At 39.7% G+C, this 24945-nt stretch overlaps 2 protein-coding genes across 4 annotated transcripts in view; both read left to right on the top strand.

Annotated features, from left to right (window-relative positions):
• The first annotated feature begins 2 nt into the window (after positions 1–2).
• On the top strand, positions 3–23509 carry LOC148898849 (DNA repair protein XRCC4-like). 3 transcript variants are annotated; one of them, XM_088993779.1, is made up of 8 exons: positions 3–125; positions 2600–2758; positions 5014–5216; positions 14021–14187; positions 14580–14726; positions 16139–16239; positions 19849–19984; positions 21655–23509. In XM_088993779.1, exons 2-7 carry the CDS (start codon positions 2620–2622, stop codon positions 19974–19976), a joined length of 885 nt encoding a protein of 294 aa, XP_088849905.1. In that variant the 5' UTR covers positions 3–125; positions 2600–2619; the 3' UTR covers positions 19977–19984; positions 21655–23509. The 3 variants fall into 3 exon arrangements, 2 of the variants coding, with proteins under 2 accessions (XP_088849905.1, XP_088849906.1); XM_088993780.1 differs by lacking the exon at positions 3–125 and adding an exon at positions 1142–1180; XR_016114649.1 differs by lacking the exon at positions 16139–16239.
• The window catches only part of vcana (versican a), a 49936-nt gene continuing 46065 nt past the window's right edge, over positions 21075–24945 (top strand). The window contains 1 exon segment of the mRNA XM_088993778.1: positions 21075–21165. Coding sequence (XP_088849904.1) covers positions 21075–21165 — 91 coding nt within the window.

Raw genomic sequence — 24945 nt, 5'->3', positions numbered from 1 at the left:
CGTCTTCGATGCTGATTGGCTGCGAAACAAGGGTCGAAAGTGAAAGCTTGACAGGAAATCAACGCAAAACATCAAATTTCGTATTAATACAGCCTTCGTTCGAACACCACAGAGTCCTAGTAACAGTAAGTATTTTGAGAATGTCTTTAAGCGAAGTAACTGTTAAGTGGCATCGGTCATTTCAAATGAAAAAGACACGTACCGAAGTACAGCACTGCCATATAATTTTGACTTTCCTAGTGTTCCTTTCGTTTCCTAGTAAAATATGTATCTGTTAAGTAATTACACCATTAAGCTATTTAAAGGTTGAGGTTTATAGAGGAGAAACAACGACATTTTTGTGTCTCCATTTTGTGAAGTTGATCCTTTTTTTAACCTGCACAGAAAATATTAAACATCTTTTAACTCAGTGCTAATGCTGAGAAAGAAAAAAAAAACACAATTGGACACATTAGCTAAAAGCTAAATTCTTATAGTATTATTACAACTGAATGGATGGGGAATATCTTGCTATTCCAAATGTGGTGTATTATGATTTATCAATGAATCATAATCATTGGGAATACATTAAAACTGACTCTGGTTTAAACAATTCTTCTGAAAACATGTTTTCGTATTGGGACATGAAATGTCCACTCATTCATGAGTCCCGGAAAATAATCGCTGTGTAACACAAGCTCTCATTTTAATTTAACACCCAATGTGTGAGCAGCCACAAAGATAAAGTTCAGTGAAAGGCCAATTTAATTGCCATCACCCTGTAAGTGCACTGCATGCTTCATCAAAAATATGGAATTTGACAAAATTGTATACTTTCTTTGAAACATTCCTGGCAAAAAACATCATTTGTTTGAATAGTACTTCTAAGACCTTTGCGTTTTATTTTGTTTTTAAGACAACAAAAGACAGTGATTGCAAGATGAAGGAAGGGGTCAAAGGCCATGAGTCAAAACTGCATGACAGCTCTTGTCAATGAATGAATACTCTCTGTTTGTATGGGCGCTGGTGCAGTACATTGACAGACTTCAGGATCAATTCTGAGTAGTTTTGTGCAGCTCACCATTCCTCACAGACAAATTTTTTCACCTAAAGTACCATTCTGTCATCACCACAGGGTCATCGTCCCCCGCACACCAGATGTTACAGTAACTAATGACTAGCTGGGCTCCGTTTATATGAGGTTAAAGTTGAACCCTTCTTCTCAATCATCTCATTAGTTTCCTCCCTCTCGCCGCACCCCTTCTGCAAGCACAACGGTTCAATTTTAATCTGTAATTTTTCTATATGGCTCTGTGTGACTTGAGTGAAATGAAAAATGAAGGGTGTTGACACTTATAAGTTATTGCAAGGTGTCTTGAGGGACTCAGAGACAACTAGTAACTCTGCTAACTTGCAATTTAGCCGCTCTGAAAAATCACTCCCACTTCCACTGGAAGCACTAATTGCCCCTTCTCGCCTGGACATCCGCAATCAAGTACAGTAAATGTTTTCTTATTATTTCACAGGAAAACAACGATCTGGCCATTAAGTGAAGTGGATAATGCAGGAGTGACTTCATCTGATGTTGCATTATGAGTTGTTACACTGCCCCGAGAGCACGGTCCTATTTCTAAATAATATGTACGCAGTAGTGGACTCACATGCCTGCTTCAATCACAAAATGATGATTTGGCAATTTGAAGTTATCAGAGCTTTGCCTGTTGTGGTCTGAGCTGTCAGTCGATTCATTTCTTGTAAAATACAGATGTCATTCTGAGAAATGTTGTTTTAATGATCGCATTTCAAACTGCTATGTGATGACATCTGTCAGCGGTAAAGGTTTTGCTCTCAAATTAGGCAAACGTGAAGGCAATCAAAATGTCATTTTGATATTAGAGATGCATAAACCACATTTCCGTAAGCCTCCATTAACATAGACTGAATGGGTCTTTTTGTTTTAATTTTTCAAAATAAATCATCTGCAACCATTTGCAAAACATCTGCTTTTACTTTGGAAAATAATCAAACTTATTTTTCCTGATGTTTTTGATTGATCATATGCATCAAACCCACGAATGAAGCAAGATTAATTGACATTTAAGCATTTTCTGCTCTGTTTTTCAATAAACGCATGGAAATTAAAACATTGATTTTTTTTTCAATCAGAATCAACAGATTCATCAAACGTAAAATCATCTTAAATTGCAGACCAACCATCCAATATAGCATGATAACCATCTGTGGTTATTCTTTAAGTACAAGCTTTGGAAATAAAGATTGTCAATCAAATTAAAATCAACTGTCAAGACGTCCTTATGCTAAAACACTAAACTGAACGAAAGCTGTTGAAGATATGGCTTCATTCCAGTTTTCGTCACATGTAATTACTTTGCAAGTGCTCGGGCGGGCCTCACTAATGACCTCCATATGGTCCAAGCGACTCAAGAAGACCCCTGTTGAAATACGGAGGCTTTGATTACGAAATCTGAAAAGCAAACAATGAAGCATTTTGATGAAAACTAAAACATGACCACGTTAACTTACAACATATGACCGAAACAGGAGGCATGTCAGAGTAGCTATTGTGCATGGGAATTTATGTCACGCCACTTCTCTGCAGGTGAAGGTGACACGCGCGATATGAGCGGTGCAGTCAGGCAGATCATTGTGGTCACAGATCCGGGGATTCCTTATTTCCTACGAGTTGACTTTGTTGGGAATCTCGGTGCGGGGTTTGCACTCGCTCTCTCTGATGGCGTCTCTGCATGGAATGGAGAAGGTATCCAAAGTTTTGCCTTTTTTTCCCCTCATAACATTTGTCTTTATCTAGGTAGCGACGGCAGGCAGATAATTCAACCCCAGGCCCCCATCCAAAAAAAACTAAACAATTTGCTTTGAATTAAATCATACAGCAGGCCTACAGTGTATGCGGTCCCTCTAAGTATTTTCCTCCCTGATAAAAACAGTGTCAACTTCTTTATTACAGTAAAGTCTCGTTATATCGATATTCAAGGGAGTCCGAAAAAATATCGATATAACCAGGACTATCGATATATCTGACCCTGTTTGCATGTAATTTTCTCCGTGCGTGCATAGAAATAGTATCGATATAACCGGGACTATCGATATATCCGATATCGATATAACGAGACTTTACTGTATGTCCTTCTACAATTACTATATTTTCCGCATGATAACGCACACCTAAAAAAGGTACATTTTCCCAAAAGCCGACAGTCCATTTTATAATCCGGTGCCTTATATATAGATCGATATTCTGATTTTGTGGACGTAATATATTAAATGTTCTGTTAAGCACTTTGTCACTGTGGAGCAGTTGTAAAATCTACATTCACTCATTCACTGCCAGATGATTTGCAAAGATGTGTCCACTCCAGTGTCAGGATTTTTCTCATTTTCACTCAAATTCCAGGACCCATAGAATAATGAGTTTTCAGACTACATAAACATTCAATGCAGCGTAAGAAACCTTAGACTCTCTTCTTTCATACAAAAAAGAGTTAATTCCGAAATTATATGGGTCCGTAGTTATATGAGCTTGAAATGAGGGTGGCTGTCCAAAATACAATGCAATACGTACGTACGTACGTACGTACGTACATAAATAAATACATACATACATACATACATACATACATACATACATACATACATACATACATACATACATACATACATACATACATACATACATATAATAATATATTGATTATTAATAAATGATTTTTTTATTTTCCTATGTTTTATTTTTATTTGTTAAATGTTGGACAATGGCAACAAAAGCAGATATTTCGAATCGTCCATTTATTAACCTCGGACATTGTCAACCTGCAGTTTGAAAACCTCTCTCGTTCATAATGCCTCAGAAAAAATATAATATGACTGTAAAGTGTCCTTGAGAGTTTTGACAGGCGCTTACAAACGAGATGTATATTATTATTATTATTATTATTATTATTATTATTATTAATGCAATAGAAAAAGTTATGATAAGTATGATGAAAAATCAGTTTATAACGGCTTAAAGCTAAAAGTGCTCCGATAGCGCAATCACCTGTTCTATCGGTCAACAGACTGGACCAACTGTTCACCTGCACCTGGCAAAGACCCATTCGAATAATTTTGTGACTCTTTAACCAAATGCACAAACGAACCTGTTTTCCCCATCATCCCTTCACTTTTGTACCGCATCTTACAGGTGGATAAAATTGATGAAACACCACACAAGACCGTCTTTGTATGCGCACGCCCATGTTGAGGCGCTGTGTGCCTTTTGTAAGCACAGCGGTCTACTTTGTGTGGAAGGACACCTGGAAGCAGAAGCGATCCTTGATTTTCCATCGATGTCCATCTGCCGGGGCCGTCGGGTTGTGACCGCACCAGTGTGTGTCGCCTTCTCGCTCGCTGTGCGTTTGATGTGTTAATCGGGACCCTCTGGACCTCGTGTGTGCAGCTGCGCAACAGCTGATGACACGCAATGACACCCCGGCTACCCCGGACTTCCTTTTGAAGCATTAGCTATCTGGCTGGCTAGCTCTCTAGCTCGCTATATGTAAGATATATAGCTAGCTAGCTAGTTGTCTAGCTGGCTATCTATTAGCTCTCTATAGGCTATCTGTTAGCCAGCTAGCTAGATGTCTAACTGGTTATCTATTAGCTATCTATTGCAAATTTCCCCATTGTGGAACTATTCAAGGCTTTCTGATTCTGATTCTATCTGTTAGCTAGCTAGCTTTCTATCTGTTTGAGTTAATCCTGGGTTGAGCGAACGCTGGCGCGTGTGACTGCCGCTGCTCACCCACAGAAAAACTTATCCTGTGACTGTAAAGTGACCTTGAGTTTTGAAAGGCGCTTATAAATGAAATGTATGATTATTATTATTATCTTTTGCATACAATCATGTCTCATGACGTCATTTGTTTTGATTATTTTGCTTTGCTCCCTGTTAAGTTTCTTGAAAGTTGTTTGATTTGGATAATCTTGAGGGTGGGGATTTGCTTTCTTTCTGTCCAGTTTCAGAAGATGAGGTTCGGAAGAAGGCCAGTGACATGGCGGTCCCAATGGAGAGTTTCGTCGAGGATCTACATCAAGCACTGATCGGTGGTGAACAGGCGAGAGGGAGCAAAAGGAGATCCCGTGACGGAGACATCTATTCTTTCGAGCTCACTCTGGATCGCCGGCAATTCTCTTATCACAAAATTTGTGGCGGCATCCCGGTAAGGAAGCATTTTCAATATTGCACATTATTAACTCTGAAAAACCTGAAGTATGAAATAACCGAAAAAAATGGTGAGCCCTTTGTGGTCGTTCTGATTCACACAAAACAAAAAGATTTCTAAAATTAGTTTCCATATATCACACTTTATTTAAAAAAATGTCTTACAAGCTCCTCAAAAGTGCCCCTTCCCCTTAAAAAAAGAATCACATTCAGAAAGCTGTCATCGATGGCTCATTACTTTGCCCTTAAATTCCTCAACATCCTACGCACCTCCCATGTCAAACCAGGATTGTTCCCTAGGGAGAAAAACACGCAATGGCATCGCTCCTAATAGAAAGGAAGTTTTTTTTTTTTACTGGGGGGGCGCTGTTAAAAGATAAGGTTTACAGTCTACATTATTGCAGAAATAGAAAAAGCCCCCTGGTCCCTCCAGGTGGCCTTGGACAAAGGCACATGATAGAAATCATTCTGTTTGTTGCCAGGAGGTTGTGCTCCAATGGGCACGGAGAAAGGTTTACGAATTTAACTCAAAGTAAAGTTGTTTCAAAACACTTGAACAGATAAGAGCTTCGGTGGTCCCAATACGAGAGGTGTGTCGAGTGAACTTTCACATGTGGGTTCTTCCACTACTCTTGGTGACAAGCGATTTGGGATTTTAGTGTGAATCTTGTCAGGTGCTCTTGCCTGGAGGGTGCAGGTCACCATAGGTCTTAAAATGTCTTTCTCCGGAGAGGCCACCACAAGGCGAAAGCCTGAGGCTAAGGAACACTGTAAAGGACCATAAAAGCCTGATTTATGGACAGGATGTTCCTCATCTACCGCTGTTTTACACGAGTTGATGAAAGCTTTTCCCCACTTGTCATTCCCTCTAGATTTCTCTACATATGAAACTGTGTACATATTATTTTATTCTGTTTTTAAAAAAAATATATATATATATTTAAGTTAATTTTTTGTGTATATAATAACACGCCTGTTCAATTTTTTATTGTCTTTCACTGCTCTTTCCCAACATGTGATTGACAACATGAGTAATTGTGAAATAATCAACATGTTTCCAGCAAAAATGGAAGAAAGGTGGGAGTGCACAAAACAGGTGTTGAACTTGACCTGATGACGATATTTTATGAATGTAACCCCAGAAGTGGTAATACAATCCATACATAATGATTTCTATAGCGCTTTAACAACAGCTGAAGCGCGCTTAACACGGACAGCAATACTAACTAAACCAGTCACAAAGATGGGAGAAAGCACCATGGGAGTAATAGATGGAAGAAATGAGAAATAAAACCTGAACCAACCAACATGAACAAAAAAGTACATTTATTGCAATATATTTACATAAAAAAATTAAGAATCTAAACCAGGCTATAAAGTTAGAAAAGTCTTTTTTTAACTCCACCTGCCATATTTGAATTATTCCAAAAATACCAAGTATACAACATGAATTTGGAAAAATCAATACAATTATTATTATTATTATTATTATTATTATTATTATTATTATTATTATTATTATTATTATTATTATTATTATTTTTTTTTTTTTTTTTTTATTGCCTCTGCTCTCAAATGCTGTTGATGTGTCGGCCAGATGCATGAAATCACGACTCGCCGAAAAGTGAATGCCACATTGTTGAGGAACTTATTGCACAGGTTACTTGCTAAATGACTGTGGGAACGTCCCCGTTATCAGTGATGGGATGACACCTCCCTCCCCTACTTCCTGCTCTTTATCTAGCTCCACGCCTCCTGACGGTGCTAATGTTTTCTCCATGCCCACACTTTCTTTCCTGAGCTCACTTTCTACGACTTTATTCTGTCATCATTCCACTCAGTGTTATCACAGCCACGTTCCTGATTACTTGGAGATGATGCTGAAAAACCCTGAGATAGCGTTTGGGTTGAATTTTACCAGTTTTGATTGAAATAAACATACCGTAAATGTCTTTTTATTTCCACCACTGAAATTTGAAAATGTCATTCTTATTTGAACATACTAAGGCAAATATTTATTCATTTATTTATTTATCCATCCACCTATATATTTATTTTTTTATCCACCTATTTATGTATGTATGTATTTATTTATCTATCCATTAATTAATTACTTTATTTATCCACCTATTTATTTATTTATTTACCTATTTATTTAGTTATTTCCACTGTTGTATTCATATATTTACCTGTCTATTTATTTATGTATTTATTTACCCATCCACCTATATATTTTTTATCCACCTATATATGTATTTATTTATTTATTTATTTATTTATCTATTCATCTATTTATTTCTTTATTTAGGTATTTATTTCTTTATTTCTTTCTTTATTTATCTATCTACCATTCATAATTTTGTGTGAAAAGTAGGAAAAAAATGGTTAGCAAACTGGGAGCGATTGAGAGAGGAAATTCCAATTTTGCTCCCGTTATGACGAATGAAATGTTCCGCTGTTACAGTAAAGCGAACTGTCATCTCGGAAGAAATCATAAGCCTGGTTTGCCAAATGGGAGCTACTTCACTTGGAAAGATTTGCAACATCACCATCGTAAATCTCCGGAGTGCATTTGAACGTGACTGAAATCTTATTGCACTCTCATTTTCCCTGTACCCAGGCAACCCAGGCTTCCCGTTTGCTTAAGCTTCGTTATTAATGTTGTTTTGGGCCTAACAACCAAGAGAATATGTCGTCGGATTTTCAACCTTTTCAGCAAGCCAGTGTTACATATGATTAACAGAGCAATAAAATAAAATTGCTGTCATCCTGACTAATGGCTCCCAAAAAATGGCGGAAACCACGAAGTGCGGCTTCTATAATCTCTCGACGTACAGCATGGTAATTTGTGTGCATGGGAAACGTGGACTAAACACACCTGAATCCCTCTACGTACATCTTTGTGAAGAGTATTTCTATTTTTTTTTTCTTTTCGTATTTGTATGCTCTGACCCTTGTGGTATGTGGTGTTAAGTCCGCGTGTTGGTTGTTATGACAAGCAAAGTATCTTTTACATCAATACATTCACCCCTTCTGCCCAGGTTTGACCTCAAGCTCTGCCTTTAGCTTTCTGGAGACACACAAAAACAAACAGCGGACCACACATCTGACAACGTTGTAGATTTTGAAGTCACTGACGCAGCATTTACATTGTAGACATCTTGCTCAATGTCGCGTTTAGCGCCAGCCGTCATGCCTACGATCGCGAGATCCAGAAATGAATCACAAATGATGTTTTAAACATATTACTCAGTTCGTCTGTGTAAGCTCTCAGTCGTACCGGAGTGTTCCATCGATGAAAATGTTTCTTCAGCCGTCATCTGTACTTCTTTGAAGGTGTCTTCGCTGAAGAAGCATCTTGGATAAGAAGCGAAATGTCCGACACCTTCAAAGATGTACAGATGACGACTGAAGAAACCTTTTCATCGATGTTGCTCAGTTGTACTTAACGTGCATTGTCTGAGTCTGTTCAAGTTCAAAGCAAGATATGAGCTGTTTTTTTTCTTGACCTTTTGTCTTTGATTGCTTCAAAATTCATTTTTGTGGAATAGAATACCAAAAAGAGTGCCATCTTTAAACCTCAGTTAGACCTCCCACACCTTCATAGAGTCAAGCTGACCTTTAACGTTATCACTTTGTCTCAGGGGAGAAGCTGACGCTCAAGAAAATAAATACAAGTATTCCAGGATGCCTTTCTTCTTCCCGCAAAGGTCTACGATCAATAACAAACAAATTCCGTTTTCCTAAGCAAGGCTTGGTTTTACCTTTTAAAGGACAACCGACGCAGCCGGACAAGTTGTGTCCATAATTTGTAAAATCACTTCAAATGACTTCTACTGAGCGTATTTTGCAAAGATTACACGGCATATAGCTATATTTTCCGTTTTAAGACTCGCGCTGAATATTCAGGATGTCTTGTTTTCGAGTTCATGACTGAAAACTTCGTGTTGATCCATGTTGATGGCGAAATTAGAAGGAAAACACACAAATAATGCGATGGTGACAGACAATGCGGCAGACAAATCAGCCCATTTCCAATGGAGCTTGCGCGCCATCTTGTGCATTTTCCGGGACACTACATTGGAGTCCTGACGGTTCAATTGATACGGAAGTACTACTACTTTAATCGATTGCAAACATTTATGCTTTCCTCTTCAAAACTATTTGAATCATATTCATAACTGGATGACTAACAAGAAAGCATCTTCTCCGAATCTGAAGCCATTGTTTTGATTCTAGAGCAAGGCACGACGTACTGGAGTGACGTCACGAACAAGGGGGTGGGACCTTGAAACTGAAACCATGAAACAGACCATGAAACTGAAACTTTCTGAGGTCATTTTGAAGTAGTTTTGGGCCACTTTAAGGCATTTTTATTGGTGTTTTTCATTTGACTAAAAATATCAGCCTGCCTGTTTTGGGTATTTTAAATGCTTTAAAATGTTTTTCTGATATCAGTTAGGAAACCAAAAAAATGGTGTCGGTTGTCCTTTAAATATATCTCTTATTTAGTTCATTCATCCTCTGTTAATATCATGATTTACAACCCCCCAAAACAGGAAGGAGGGAGGATCAGGGTGTATTTGACAAATTGTATTAAATCAATTCACCAGAAACAAAATCTCCACCAACAAAGTCATCAGAACAAAAAGGTCCAAAGTAGAAAACAAAACCACGAGTAAAACCTGACAAGACGAAACAAACCTGACAGGGTGAAACAAACAATGACCCCGACACTGAATGGAACTGCCACTGATTAAGGCAACCAACACCTGTGCAGCTGCAGCTGGGGCCTGACAGTGCCACCTGTTGGTCGAACACCAAAACATGACGGTTAAGGTGCTTCAATCAAACTCAGTGGGAAAAACAGATTTTTTTCGGGGGTGTTTGAAAACTGAGTGTACAGCCTTGTGGTCTTCAATCCCTTCTTCCTCTTACTCGGATTCCACTAACCAAAGACTCATCGTTTGAGATTATTAGTGGAACATCTTGCACAAGGTCTTAGTCACAACTCGGTGCCACCCGAATTTCCCCCGGACAGGCTGCGCCGGATCATTGTGACATTCCTAACGTTGCCTCTGACTTTTATGAGTTTCTCCGAGCATCCTTCTTCTTAGATCTCGGGTGGTCTTCCCATGTGTTGTTTCCACTAACAATACATACTTATTTATTTTTTGGGGGTAACCTCAATTGTAAAATTGCCGATACCCCCCCAGCCTGGATTCAAGGTCGGCAATCACCGAGGTAATAGCTGTGAAAGAAAAGTGGTGACTGGGGAGATTTGATACAGGCCTCCATGAGTTGATTATGAATTTGGACTGACCTGAACAATCGCTGACTCCACTAAATTCTAGTCAGGAACAGATTTACAGGATGGCCCAGTTTGTTCGATGGGGTCAAATATGGTCGCTTGTAGCACTTAATACAAAATTGATTATCGTTGCGTTTCTAATTTATCATAGTGTGTGATGAAAACATTGTTTTGCCTCTAAGGGGAATTCAATTTGTACTCTGCTTTCTACATGTTTTCCCACACGCCACAGAGAAAATAAGACCACACACATGCAGGGAGTAATGTCAGCGTGAGGGGGTGCACAAGTGGCGACTTAACACCTGAGCTGAGTTTCAACGCCCGGGGTGCGACTCCACGGTAGTCAGGATGCGGCCTACTGTGCTTTAGATCAGAACAGCCTCCATCTTCCGATTGTCACAAACCTCTATTTTTCAAGGAAACGAAGAGCAGTAAAACAATGTAAAAATTGTTCAAAAGTGAAAACATATGTTGTTTGTCAAATGTTAACAAGACACGCCTGTGTGTTCAAGAGGCCTTGCCAGCTTCTTATTGAGAAACCAAGGATGAAGATGACAAATCATCAAATCATCATTTGCAGATGACCGTAACCTTAGACTCTCCATGTACAAAATATATACAGTTAAACCATAATCCGTTCCAGAAACCAGTTTGAAAACTGATTTGGTCGAACATGGAAATATAATCAATGTCTACTTTTTTTTTTTTTTTTTCAAAATTGTGATTGACACTTGCTGACAATGGAAGGCTACACGATGCGTTGGTCACAATGAGACGCAACACAAGGAAGTGGCTTATATGGAAGCGGAGGGGAGTCGACTGGTGCATTCAGGTGCACTCAGTTTGGTCGAGAACTGATTTTTGGTTGTAAACCAAGGCATAAAAAAACCAAAATTTTTGGTTGAAAACCGAATTGATCGAAAACCGAATTGGTCGAGAACTGAGACGTTCGAAAACCGAGGTTTGACTGTATATGGATACAGTACTGCTATAGTCCTTGTCTCAAATATATAAAGTATAAATACTGTTTACATATTTTAATCATGCTGGTACTCACAAACAATGCTAAACCCTACTTTGTGGATTTTCAACTATCGCAGATGGTCCTGGTCCCCATTAACCGTGAAAAAAGAGGGATTCCTGTATATGTTTATGACAACAGAATAATTTCAGTGGGTGTGGCAGCTATAAAAAAAAATGCTGACGGAAAATAAAATCAGATGGCATAGTGGACAGATTGAGGCAAGCGTGAGTGAGCAAAGTGCGTGTTCATTGGTGACGTTATCAGCAGTGGAAGGAAAAACAGCTGTGTAACTTGTCAGGGTGAAACCGGTCCTGGAGAAAAATGACAAATATTTCATGATTGCTTTTGATGATGGAATAATTTTTGTTAGTCTGAAACTGTGGACACAATACTTAAAATGTCGCACTTTTATCACTTTGTTGTTTCCCAGTGGATCAAGACTTCAGTGTGTTTTTCTTGTTGTTGTTTTTGTTTTGTAATGGAGTTAGTCCGCTCTTGCAAGAAAGCGGAAATCCAGATCGTGACCTCCAAAGAAACGAGTAAACAGTAGTTTGCCGGTTCGTTGCAGCGACACCTTGTCACCATTTGCAAAGTGGTGATAGTGGTGGACCCAAAAAAAAAACCAGGCAAGATGGAGGAGCAGGGTGTATTTGACAAAAAAAAATAAATAATGTGGGCGGGAACAAAAGCTTAAACAACACAAATCATCAAAATAGAAAGGTCCAAAGTAGCAAACAAAACCATGAGTAAAACATGACAAGACGAAACAAACCTGACAGGGTAAAACAAACAATGACCGGACACTGAATGGTCGTGCCAGGAATCCTTTTAACTGCCACTGATTAAAACAGTGCCACCCGTTGGTCGCAAATCAAAACGTGACACACCTATATTGACAAACTCACGCTCATTTTATTGACTCAATGAAGCCCAATGAAGAAAATGTATCAATCGGGGAAAAAAGCAACATGATTTTTTTTTCAGAGCCACAAGTCTGTTTGTGTGTCTTGTCATATCTTGAACAAGAAGCCACCAGAGTGAAAAACTGACTTCTACCTAGTGCAACTCATTGCCCCCCCCTCCACCCATCCACCCTACCCCACCCCGCTATATTTCTCCCAGACAGACAAAAACACCTCATCACCCTATAAAGTCTGGAGAAACCCTGATGTCATGGTTTTCTTGCACCTTCACACTGGAGAATATCTTGGGCTGGCACACAAGTGCAAATAAATATTTGCTGAAACTCCAATGCAGATTTTGGAAGCGAGCGCCGTGCTGTTTATTCTTTCACCATGACAGTTTTGCTCTGTTTTGATCATTCCCTCTACTTTTGCCAAAAAGCACCGTCAACTGCTTAGAGTGGGTCTTTTTTTCCCGAACTGATTTTATCCACGCAGTCCACCGCTATATTTGTATTACATCATTGTTCAGAATTAGATCCTCCCACATCGCTGAGTAAGGCCCACCACACACCAAGCGACACAAAAAGTCCCATAACAAAACTTGGGTAATCGCAAACAAGTTATACTTGGCGATTCCCCCTTATCTGCTCACCAACCTGCTGCAACAGGGAAAACTTTTTTTTAAATCAGAAAACAGCATGTTAAGACGCCATATTTTATCTGAACAAGAACTGTTGACACATGAAATTATAAATATAGATAAACACAATGCACAGTCAGTGCGGAGCGTTGATGCGTATGTGGAACTGTCGCGGCTTGGAATTGAAGTGGATTTACAGGACAGGGGATGTGAAATAATCTCTTTTCATCAATGGATGCTACAGCTTTGCTTTCAACGTTTAGCTTGTAGCAGATGTGCACATTTCACCATGATGTCCCTGATCCACTGGTGAAAAGGACGCTTTGATCCTCTCCTCTTTCATCTACAACTGCTTCAGACAACAAAGAGGGTGCAGAAAGTGCTTAAGATTGAATGACTGTCTGTGTCTTTTGTGTCCCATTATTTCTTATTATTTTTTTGTTTTTGTTGTTTTGACTTCAAGATGGCGCCTTGAGAGTGGCTGCCTTTTTGGCAGCTCCTGTATTTAGTTTTTCTATTTCTTTCCTTTTCACTTTGCTGCTATGAAATGTAAATTTCTCCAATGTAAGACTAATCAGAATCAGAAACAGAAAGCCTTTAATAGCCCCACCATGGGGAAAGTTGCAATAATAATAATAATAATAATAATAAGGGCTAATCTAATCTACACATATTGTATTAGTACAGTTCATCACGGGCCTGCTGGATCTGGCTTGATGTCTGGAAAGTTAATTTATGTTGTGAAAGATCATGTAATGCAACATTTTTGATTGAAAAGGAGCAGTTAGAGGCACTCTGCAACTTGTGAAAACTTGTCCCCTGCATAGTGCGCAACAATTTTATGTCCTCGTGTTGACTTTTCACCCTGTGGTCCTCTGCTCTCAGACTCCTTTCTTATTTTTCCCCCTCCTCTTATTTTCAGGTGCTCTTGGGCTCTTTGAAGCTTCAGCCTGCTTCAAACCCAACCGCGCTGACCCGGGAGTTGATTGGCCAGTCGCTCAAGCGCAATTCTAACCTGCTGAAAGAAAACTCGCACCTATCGGAGGAGAACCGTAAACTGAAAGAGGAACATGCACACATCCTTGAAGAGTACGTTTAAGCAGGTTTTTTTTTGCCGTCAAATTTGAAAGAAACGACAGCCCAAAAAATGTCAACCCCCCTGCCAGAATAGTAACACTGTGTTTGTTTACAGTTAGAACTGTTTGCTCTGGTTGATTTTTTTTATGCTCACTGCCAGCTGTTTTCATGCACAGCAGTCAACTGCTATGACATCATCACCGGTCGCCCCTATGAGTCGTGACGGTTACACCCACAGCTCTGAACTTTTTTCTGTGATTTCTGGTAACTAGTGTAAGGTTTTTGTCACGTTTTTTTTCTCGTTTAATTTACATAGGCAACATAATTCTTCAGCGCAAATGACTCAAAAATATGAAAAAAATTGTAATGTATACATTTGTGCACCTTGGTCTCTTTGTCACTAGGCTCCAACATCACGTTCAGGAAAAGGAAACTATGACAAGGGATTTATACACCCGCTTTGTTCTGGTGCTCAATGAGAAGAAGGCCAAGATCAGAAGCCTCCAGGACGCTCTGAGTCAACTTCCATCGACAGTTCAGAGGAAGCAAAGGTCAGCCACTCACTTCAATTGATTCTTAACCTACGTGATGTATCAGAAAGGTACCGGGACAGGTGTCACAAAAGCTATACAGTGATATCTTGGCTTACAAACTTAATTGGTTCCCAAAAAGTGTGTGGAAGGTGAAAAGTGTATTCCAAACATTAATTTCCCATAGGAAACCATTAAAATGAGAATAATCCATTCCCAGATCCCCATAAAACATATTTTTCAACCTAATAAGCCTTACAACTACTCACAATATACCTTATTTTATGTAAAATAAATGTGCTTTGGTTTTGTAATGAAAGAACTAAACTGTACTGTATAATAAAGCCGTTGTATTTACCTTTGTGATGGTCGTTGATGGCTTGATGGAATGGATAGCTTTTTGCATAAAGTGTCACAAGGAGCTCTGCGTTGTACATCTTAGAAGTTGTGATATTGCAACAGATGCAGGCAGACACAACGAGAAACTTCATTATTAGCTGGTCCCCTTTCTTGTATGTTATCTCTGAGCATCTAACAGTTCCTGGTCCTACTTTGCTGCAACCTACTACTTACACATCTGTGTCCATGTGATATTTCCCCATCAACAAAAGGAGCCATTTTAAACATATGGAATTACATCAAAACGGCTGTAATGACGTAGTTGTGGACAATCCCGGAAGACTCCTCATATTCTCCCGGAATGTGCCTTGGATTCCATGGAAACGTGTTGTTTGTAGTTCGGATTTAATATATATATCTTTTGTAACAACAGTCCTGGAAATTCTCTGACGCACCTCTGAAACAGATTGCTGACGTTCTGCTAATGCTGTTGCAGAAAAAAAAAACCTTGATACAGTGGTTGCGATAATAATTTGAAAATGACAAAGGACACATTAAAACTATTACTGCAAACTCAGCTGTTAATTATCAGTTATGTATTTATTTTAAACTCGTTTACTGCCATTCTCGAATTTATTTGGGAATTGATAATATGACATGGAGCGCCATTCACAAATTCTTGGGGGGTTTGGTTTTTCTTGCCGGGGAGTGCCGATTAAGCGCTAGTCAGACCTCTGGCAATGTTTTTACTCTTCCACGAGGGGGCAGCATTTGCCTTTTGTACAGCCCCCCCACCCCACTTGCACCCCATATTACTCCAGAGCCATATAACTTAGGAATTAACTCTTTTGTTCTGCTCATAGAAGAGAGTCAAAGCTTTCTTATGCTGCATTGAATGTTTATGTAGTCCTAAAACTCAATATTCTGTTGGTCCTGGAATTTGAGTGAAAATGACAAAAACCCTGGCACAGAAGTGGACACTTTTTTGCACATCGTCTGGCAGTGAATGAGTTAATGGGCCAACATAATAACTGTACTTTTTAGCATATTCAGTTATCTGTCAACATACTGCAGATACTATATATTTTTTAAAGGGAACACGACAGCTCTTCAGGTGAATATGACAGCCCAAATGGAAGAGAGGAGACAATTGATGACAGCCATCCATCACCTGAACCAACAATCATGACCACAGGTTTGTGTTTTATCAGATGAAAATGCAATCGAAGGGGTTTAAACGACTAGTATTGCGCACGTGGCAACGGGACCCAATACGCATTCCATTTTTATTTGTTTTCTCTTCTAAGCCAACATGTGACTTAGCATATGATCTGGGTTCAGCTGGACAAAACAGGGCCACACTTTTAGATATTTATCAAACGGGACAAGAGGCCAAACTGACAAGAAGAAAATCCGAGCGCACAATAAGCGTCAAGCAGGCGTTAGTCGCTTGGCTAACGGCCAAGCACAGCTGTAGTCAAGAATTGCTGATGTAACTCGCAAGGCACACTTTCACAGACGGATACTTGACTGAACTACTTTGTTGCGTCACTAGACTTGGATTTCATCGCCAGTCCACGACAATAGTCTTCCAACATATATGCTGGAGTTTATAGGTCGCTTTATTGCTTCTGACGATTAGCCACAAATCTGGCTATGCCAGGAATGATGCAGACTGTGAGTTAAATTGGAGTTTTGGATCACTTCCAGTTTTTGCCTTTAACCTGCCAATAAAGTTCACAGTTGAAAGTAACTTAGCTGCGAAGGCAAAAACAAACTCATATAATACACAAATAACTAACTAACTAAATATATAAATAAACAACGAGAGTAATTAATTCACTCATTCACTGCCATTCACGAATTTATTCGGGAATTGAAAATATGACAGGGTGCTATTCCCGAATTTGTTCGGGTTTTGTCTTTTCATGCATGGGTGCCGACAAAGCCCTGGACATGGCCTCTGGCAATGTTTTTTTTTTTTCTTTTCCACAAGGGGGCAGCATTTCCATTATTTCCAAGTTAGCGCTTTAGTCCAGCTTCAGCTGTTGTTAAAGCGCTATATAAACCAATATGTATGTATTCCGTTGTATTTTGGACATACGCCCTCATTTCAATCTCATATAATTCCAGACCCATATAATTTAGGAATTAACTCTATTTTTCCTGATAAAAGAAGACTGCATTGAATGTTTATGTAGTCCTAAAACGCAATATTCTGTGGATCCTGGAATTCGAGTGACAATGACAAAAAAAAGCCTGACACTGGATTGGACACATTTTTGCACATGTCTGGCAGGGAACATGTTAATTAATAAATAAACAATAAATAACCACATAAATAAAAAAAAATTACATTGAGCGCACAACAAACGTGGGGTGTACCCCGTAGCTAAGTTTTGGGAAACACCTCACATCGGTGAATCAAACCTTGAATTCCATTCGAACGTGATTGCTTCAAGCCAGCCAGCTGCGAGGTGGTCTCTTACTCCCTGCGTCACACAGCAGGCGTGATGTCAAATCTTCGCAACGAACCGCCGGTGGAGTCTACAGGGAACGCCCTCCCCATCGCTTGCAAACGACCTCATGATGACGCAAATCCATACACACCGCCACACCTCGATCCTCCTGCCAAGTACATGAATCTGCTATTCACTGGAAGCGCGTCAAGCGAATGTTACTCACCAGTCATCGATCAAGGAACTTTTCCTCCGGCTACATGTCACTACACAGATATTTTAAGACTATACATTGGAGTTGCTTTGCGACAGTTTCTGGGCACTACGTCTGTGTAAGCTCTCAGTCGTACAGGAGTGGTCCATCGATGAAAAGGTTTCTCCAGCCGTCATCTGTACTTCTTAGAATCGAGAGTTTCTGGGCACCAAATCTTGAGGAAAAGATGAATCCTAGGCTGCAGTCTGTCATCGTGCCTTGCCAACTAAATCACATACATGTCAACGTATACGTTTTCGCTGTATTTTATACCATTTTTTCATCATTCCAAATAATGGACGCCATACTACAACTTTTATATGGGAGAAAAAGTACAAATTATTAACCGATCTTACAAAGACCATTTTGGCTCAAATCCAGTTGGTCTCAACTGCTGGTAGTCAACAACAATGCTGCTGCCGATCGCTTCTATTGTCACGGCAAACCAGCAAAATTAATTCTGTCGTATATATTTTTATATCGCTGCGTACGGTTGGATTGATAAAAGCATAATGTGCACATGCGCGGTAAGCTGTTTGCTTGTGTTAGCGTTTTTTTATCTTTTAAAACAATGTACGGCGTACCACAACCTTTATCTGGGAATTGTAATCATTCATAAGGACAGCTATTAGCCAAAGTTGTAATCAAAAGTATCAAAGTATGAAATCAAAACAAATAAAAAGATTATTGCCTTTTTTTCCTGAGTAAACTCGTGTCTAATTTGCATTTAGAAATCATTCCCAACTTTACATAATAGGCTATGCATTTTAAACCCCTTTGGACATACTCCGCCTTTCTTGCCCTCAGCTCTGTTTTCAAAATTGGTGAGGCCCGATAAAGCAACAAAAGAAAAAGAAAAAGCAGGGGGGGGTTGAACTGAAAACAAAAGACGAAAGAAAGCCTCTGGCTTTAGCATCAGATAATGGCAACATAGGAAACAAATCGCTCGCAGCGAGGTGCCTTCAGATAAAAGAGACAAAGATGCATGTAAGATAATGGTTGGGAGGTGCAGTGGAGAAGAAGGGTGGATGGGTGGTGCTGATGGATACAATTCACTAAAAGGGATTGTTTTTAGTCAGAAGCAATGTCGTATTAGTTGGCCAAAATCCACATTTGATAGAAACTCTCTTCGTTTGATCGAATTAAGAAACGACAGTTGGCTGGCCGTGCCATAACTTCAATTTTTTTGTTCTGTCACCCAGATGCTTCTGCATTCATGATGTCACGATTTGCAAGGTGCTGGTAGTAGTGCACCCCAAAAATGCAGGCGAGAGAGAGGAGTAGGTTGTATTTTTCTATTGACTTGCAAGCTATCTTTATATCTATTTGTCTTACTATTTTATTTGAGTTCCGGATTGAGTGAACGCTGGCGCGTGTGGCTGCCGCTGCTCACCCACAGAAAAACTTATCCTGTGACTGTAAAGTGACCTTGAGAGTTTTGAAAGGCGCTTATAAATGAAATGTATTATTATTATTATTATTATTATTATTATTATTATTATTATTATTATTATTAGACAAGTTGTATTCAATAAAGTCAGCAGGAACAAAAATCTCAAACAACAAAGTCATCAGAACAAAAAGGTCCAAGGTAGCAAACAAAACCAGAAATAAAACATGATGAAACAAACCTGACAGGGTGAAACAAACAATGACCCAACACTGAATGGCCGTGCCGGGTCTCCTTTTAACGGACACTGATTAAAACGACTGTGCAGCGACAGGCAAGGCCACCCCTTGGTCGCAAACTGAAACATGAGTGAGGTATTTAAAGTCATTGTCTTGTTAAAACACCCATTTTAAGGATGTTACTCTTCAGCACAAGTCGACCTCCAGAATTTTAATACACACAAATGGATTCATAATCGTTGGTATTTGATCATAGGCATGATTGAACGGCCGAACTTTGACTTAATCTGATTACCGTGATTATAATTTAGTTTTTGCCAGTCGTCGAACTCATCATAGGCTCTCTGTTCTGTTCTGGATGTTCCTAACATCCATTTAAATGGTAGTCCTCACATCTGGTTTTACCCATTTGTGAGTGATTAATGATGCCGCCTCTAAATACAGGATGTATTTCTTTATACAGGGCATCATCAGTTCAGCCAGGGTTTCTCGATGGACCACACCATTTCTCTCGATGAGAATCGTCAAGGAAGATGGAAAGTAACGGAAACCCTTAGTGACCAAAGGCCAGGAACTTCAAAAATGGAATGAAATCACAGGTTTGTCACACAACCGTAGGAAAGAAAACACAATTTGAGGTCATTTCTTACACACGGTCTTTAAATGACAGCATTGCATTTGAAATATAATTTGGTTGCATATTTCAAATCGTAACCACTGGTATGCCTGGCAAAAAAAAAAAGCAACATCAATATGTTGAATCACAGTATAGCAATTCCCAATGCGCTGACTTCACTTCGCGCTGGCCTTGACCGTGTCTCCCATGATCTGTTATGATAACAGATTTAGCAACGTAGAAATGTTTTTTTTTTTTTTTTTTACAAACAACAAAAACATAAACTCGCGTTACTAAGGGCCTCCCCGTCATGTGCGGATTCCACCATCGTTTCCAGTCTGTCATTGAACCACATTTGTGTCACATATGCATGAAGGAACTCTCAAATGTGGCTGTTGCCTGTCAAATTTGGCTTTCTGCCATGTGTGTTTTTGGAATGTGGGAAACTAGAATATCCGGACAAAACCCACACAAGCCCTGGGAGATCATACAAACTCTACATATTGAAAATAACTAAAATGTATAGAGAGCCAGTGAAGGAATGCCAGCGTGATAGTTATGTGCTCCCTCTTATAATTACCAGTCAAGAGGCGAGCAGCAGCATTCTCGACCAGCTGGAGACGCTTCATGGAGGATTGGCTGACAAAAATATGATCTGCAACATTTGTGAAATGTTTCATAAAATATATATATATATATATATATATATATATATATATATATATATATATATATATATATATATATATATATATATATATTAGTTGTTTTTTTTCTTGTGTACGTGCAAATCTTTGCTCTAAAAACGTGATATTGGTAGCTTCAGGAAAATATATACAGGTAACATCTGACTTACAACCGGGTTCCGTTCCAACCAAAAGGTTGTAAGTCAAAATGGTCGTAAGTCGAAATCCATTCAAAATGTCTGTGCTAAATGATGCGATTGCAAACGATGTGATTCGGACGCCACGGGGACGGGAGGGTATGGGTCTGGGTGTTCGACCGGTTGCCTTCTCCCCGGCCTTAGAGCGTTGTCGCCGCCGCGTTCTCGTCGCCACAATGCCGCCGACGCGATGTCGCCGATGCCGGGAAACTCTCCCCCCGTTCTCATCACGGCGGTCCCGCACGCCCGTAATGTCCACGCCTTGGCTCTCGCCTTGGCCGGTGGGATGCTTCCTGGCTGGCCAAAATTGTCGTATGCGTTGCTGGACTGCTCACGCGTTGCGGTGTGTGGTGTCTTGTGTGACGAAGTAGACTCACGCGTTTTGCTTGTTACATTTATATCGACCGTGACTTTCCTACATCAGCAAACATGGGAAGAATGGAACATTTTCACACATGTGCAGTCGATAGCAAATGGTACAGCAACTCCAAGTATCCAAACAATCCACAATTAACTTTTGTGGTTAATACACCACACGGTGCCAGGCGTAGATTTAATATGAAAAAAAAATAGGGTCTGGCGGTCGTGGTCTTATGTATATGTCGTGCCGGTCGTAAGTCGGATGTTACCTGTATTGCATTTTCATACCTTCACCCGCTGCACAGATAGAAGTGACACAGATTTATGAAACATCCTGTCCATCTCCAAAATGGAATATCACATTTTATTCAAAATGCTCCCGTTTCTTTGCTGCGTTGCTTCTTCCTCAGTGAGAAGACACCCAGGAATCAGCGTGGACATGAACCAACACGGTTGGGACCCTGTGGTGCAACGTTGCAAGCTTCGTTTGGCCCCCCAAAACTTCTAATCCTCAAGTGGCTTCTCACATTTGATCCAAAATTACTTCTCCTATGAAAAATTGACATCGGGATTATTTTAATTGGGCCTCAGCCAGCGTGTGGACACCAAGCGGTTCCGTAAAGCATGTGTCACTGATGGTGTGATAAAGAGGAACCGAGCGCTCCCCCCTAAACTCCAAGGAATTGCCACTAATGTTTGGAGAACACATTTCGAGACTACACCATGGAAGTCATTTTTCAACCCTTGGACATTGCCTCAAACTCGGCAGCGGTGAGCTCGACGACAGGGTAACATCTTACGTGGGCTCCACCCAGAAAACAGTCTCATCACTAAGCAACTGGTGTTACTTTTTTGCCGCTTATTCATCATACAGGACCCCCCGCCCCACTCCCAATATATTCCATATGCTTTAAATCAAAAGACAAAACAAAAAAGACATTTGTTCCTCTTGCCTGCTTTGTGGGTTGGGGGAGGGTCGATCAGGGATGTCATCGATCTCTGTCGACCATTTTGTATTTGTTTTTTTAACTGAAAAACATAAGTAGTCCAAGATGGCGCCAGAGTAATATAACAATAATAATAATAATAATAATACAATTCATTTATAAGCTCTTTTCAAAACTTTTAAGGTCACTTTACAGTCACAGGCTAAGTTTTTCAGTGGGTGAGCAGCAGCAGCCACACGCGCCAGTCAAATAGATAGAAAGCGAGCTAGCTAGCTAATAGAAAGCTAGCCAGCTATATAGGTGTATAGGTAAAAGATAGATAGCTAGCCAGCCACCTAGACAGCTAATAGATAGCCAATAGATAGCAAATAGCTAGATAGCACGTTAGCTAGACAGCTAATAGCTAGCCAAAAGTTTCAGAGCGATCAAAGTGCCTTAGCTATCTAAAACATTTTTTGATCCCAGCACTCGTGTCAATTTCCCTCCCTCGATCTTCATCCTTCTTTTCTAACATTTTGGCCATCGTACATAATGTCGCTTGAGTAGTTGGCGCTATCTACCTATGTCTCACGCGCCATTACCAGCAGCTAATTGTCCAGTTACAGTACTATGCTTGTGAAAACCGATGGGGAAAGCATGGCAAGGATGAAACTCCATTTAATCCGCTAATCATTATACAGCAAAACTCTGTGCAAAACTCGATGTGCAATCGAGTCATCTGCCACAAACACTTTTTAATGTTTATTTCGCAAAACGCAAATGTTTACACTACGAGTAGGCAGCCGTCAGCAAGTGCACTCACGAGACTTGCTTAATTTTTGTTGTTTTTGTGTTTTCTTTTGTCACTTTTCTGTTGTGCGTCATGTGTTTTTCAGCATTTTTGGCCATGACGTTCATCAAGGACGAGAGCACAAATATGCCAGCACCGTTTTTGATTGGGAGGAATGTTAGTGCCATTTGACTGTCATTGCTAGACAACTCTGGGGCGATTGTTCTTTTTTTTGCGCCTGTATTAGGCAACATTATCACAGCTCCGCTTTGTTCAGTGGAAAGGTCGGTGCATATGTGGAACTGTCGTGGCTTGGAATTGAAGCGGATTTACGTAGGACAGGAGATGTGAGACAATCTCTTTTCATCAATGGATGCTACGGCTTTGTGTTTGCTTTCAACATTTAGCTTGTAGTAGACATGCACATCCACCATGATGTCCCGGATCCACTGGTGAAAAGGACGCTTTGATCCTCTCTTCATCTACAACTGCCTCATATGACAAAAAGGGTGCAGAAAGTGCTTAAGATTAAATGACTGTCTGTGTCTTTGTGTTGTCATATTATTTGTTATTTAGTTTTTTTGTTCTTTTGACTTCAAGGTGGCGCCGTGAGAGTGGCTGCCTTTCCAGCCGCTCCTTTTCTACTTCATCCTTTCCTTTCCTCTTCCTTTCATAACTATGCTGCTGTGAAATGTCAATTTCTCCACTGTGAGACTAATAAAGGCTAATCCAATCCAATTTGCAAATCCACTATGTTTAAAAGTCGTTGCAGATTAATTTAATCATGTTCTTGGAGGAAATGCTTCAAACGTAACATTTTCTTCTCTTCCCATCATACCACGGGGCATCGCGATGTCCATGTGTAAGTAACGTTTACCTTCATGGTACAGTTGTGAGTAAATTATTTCCTATCAGTGGCAAACTTTATGGCTTCAGACACAAAGAATATACGTAGATGTTGTAGCCAGAAACAACTTGATGTTCGTTCTGTTTGCACAATGCCGTTCTATTCGAATGTCACACGGGACATCTCGGTGACGTGGGAATGGTCTGCTTCTCGTTATCGACCCATTTTCTTGGACTCATTTCCTCTCCGTTTGTTCCTTTGCCATTCTTTCAGTTAGAAGCGGTTTGGGAGATTCGTAATTGTCGTGAAAATTACAGCGTACGATATTCTTACTCTAATGTGTCTTCGAGCGTCTGCGTATCGAGTCAAATCGACTCAAAGATGTTTATAGATACATTCTGAACTTCATCGAGAAGTACATCTGATGAACACGTTGAATTACGACTTGCAGCTGTACTTCAATGCATAGATTGTAAGACTTTTGAGAATTTGTCGTGTTAGCTCAGTATTTCTGTCTATTGTCAAAGATATGACTTCTTCCATTTCTTTGATATGCTCAAAATCATATTTGTAACTAGTCAAAGATCCTCTAACTAGTATGACTTCTAGTGACTAAGCTCTTCACAGTTTATCACTTAAGGTGACTTTTTTTGACCACAAAGAAATAACAAATTCAGGATCTTTCTTCTTCGCAAGCTGTTGCATTAAAAAATCATTTCCTAGCAGAGGCTTGGTTATGTAAATGTACAACGCACGAATGCCATTTGAGTCCGTATCAAATGTACATCATACATTTTCTAAGAACTGCACTGTAGATTTTGACGTTCTATAAATTCCGTGATATCGGCAATGTTGTTCATTGCATAGAAAACTTCTGTTAATAGTCGACTGGATTATAGCGAATTTCAAAGAAAGATTGCAGTATCGCAGAATTAGAAGATACGCGCAATTATGGATTGCGGATCATTAGCCTAGCATTTCAGCCATTATGCAAATTGAGCTTCCCTATCATGATCCTATTATACTGGATCTACTCTGAATCAGAAACATATTCCTTTCAACTTTGAATCAACATTACTGATGTCACAAGAACATGTCTTCTTCCGAACTGAAGGATGTTGACTTCTAAGACAAAGCA

The sequence above is a fragment of the Hippocampus bargibanti genome, linkage group LG04, assembly GCF_051943395.1.
Source record: "Hippocampus bargibanti isolate YZ-2025 linkage group LG04, ASM5194339v1, whole genome shotgun sequence".
In the NCBI taxonomy this organism is placed as follows: Eukaryota; Metazoa; Chordata; class Actinopteri; order Syngnathiformes; family Syngnathidae; genus Hippocampus; species Hippocampus bargibanti.
The sequence above is the reverse complement of the archived record's forward strand: the minus strand, read 5'-3'. Positions and strand labels throughout refer to the sequence as shown.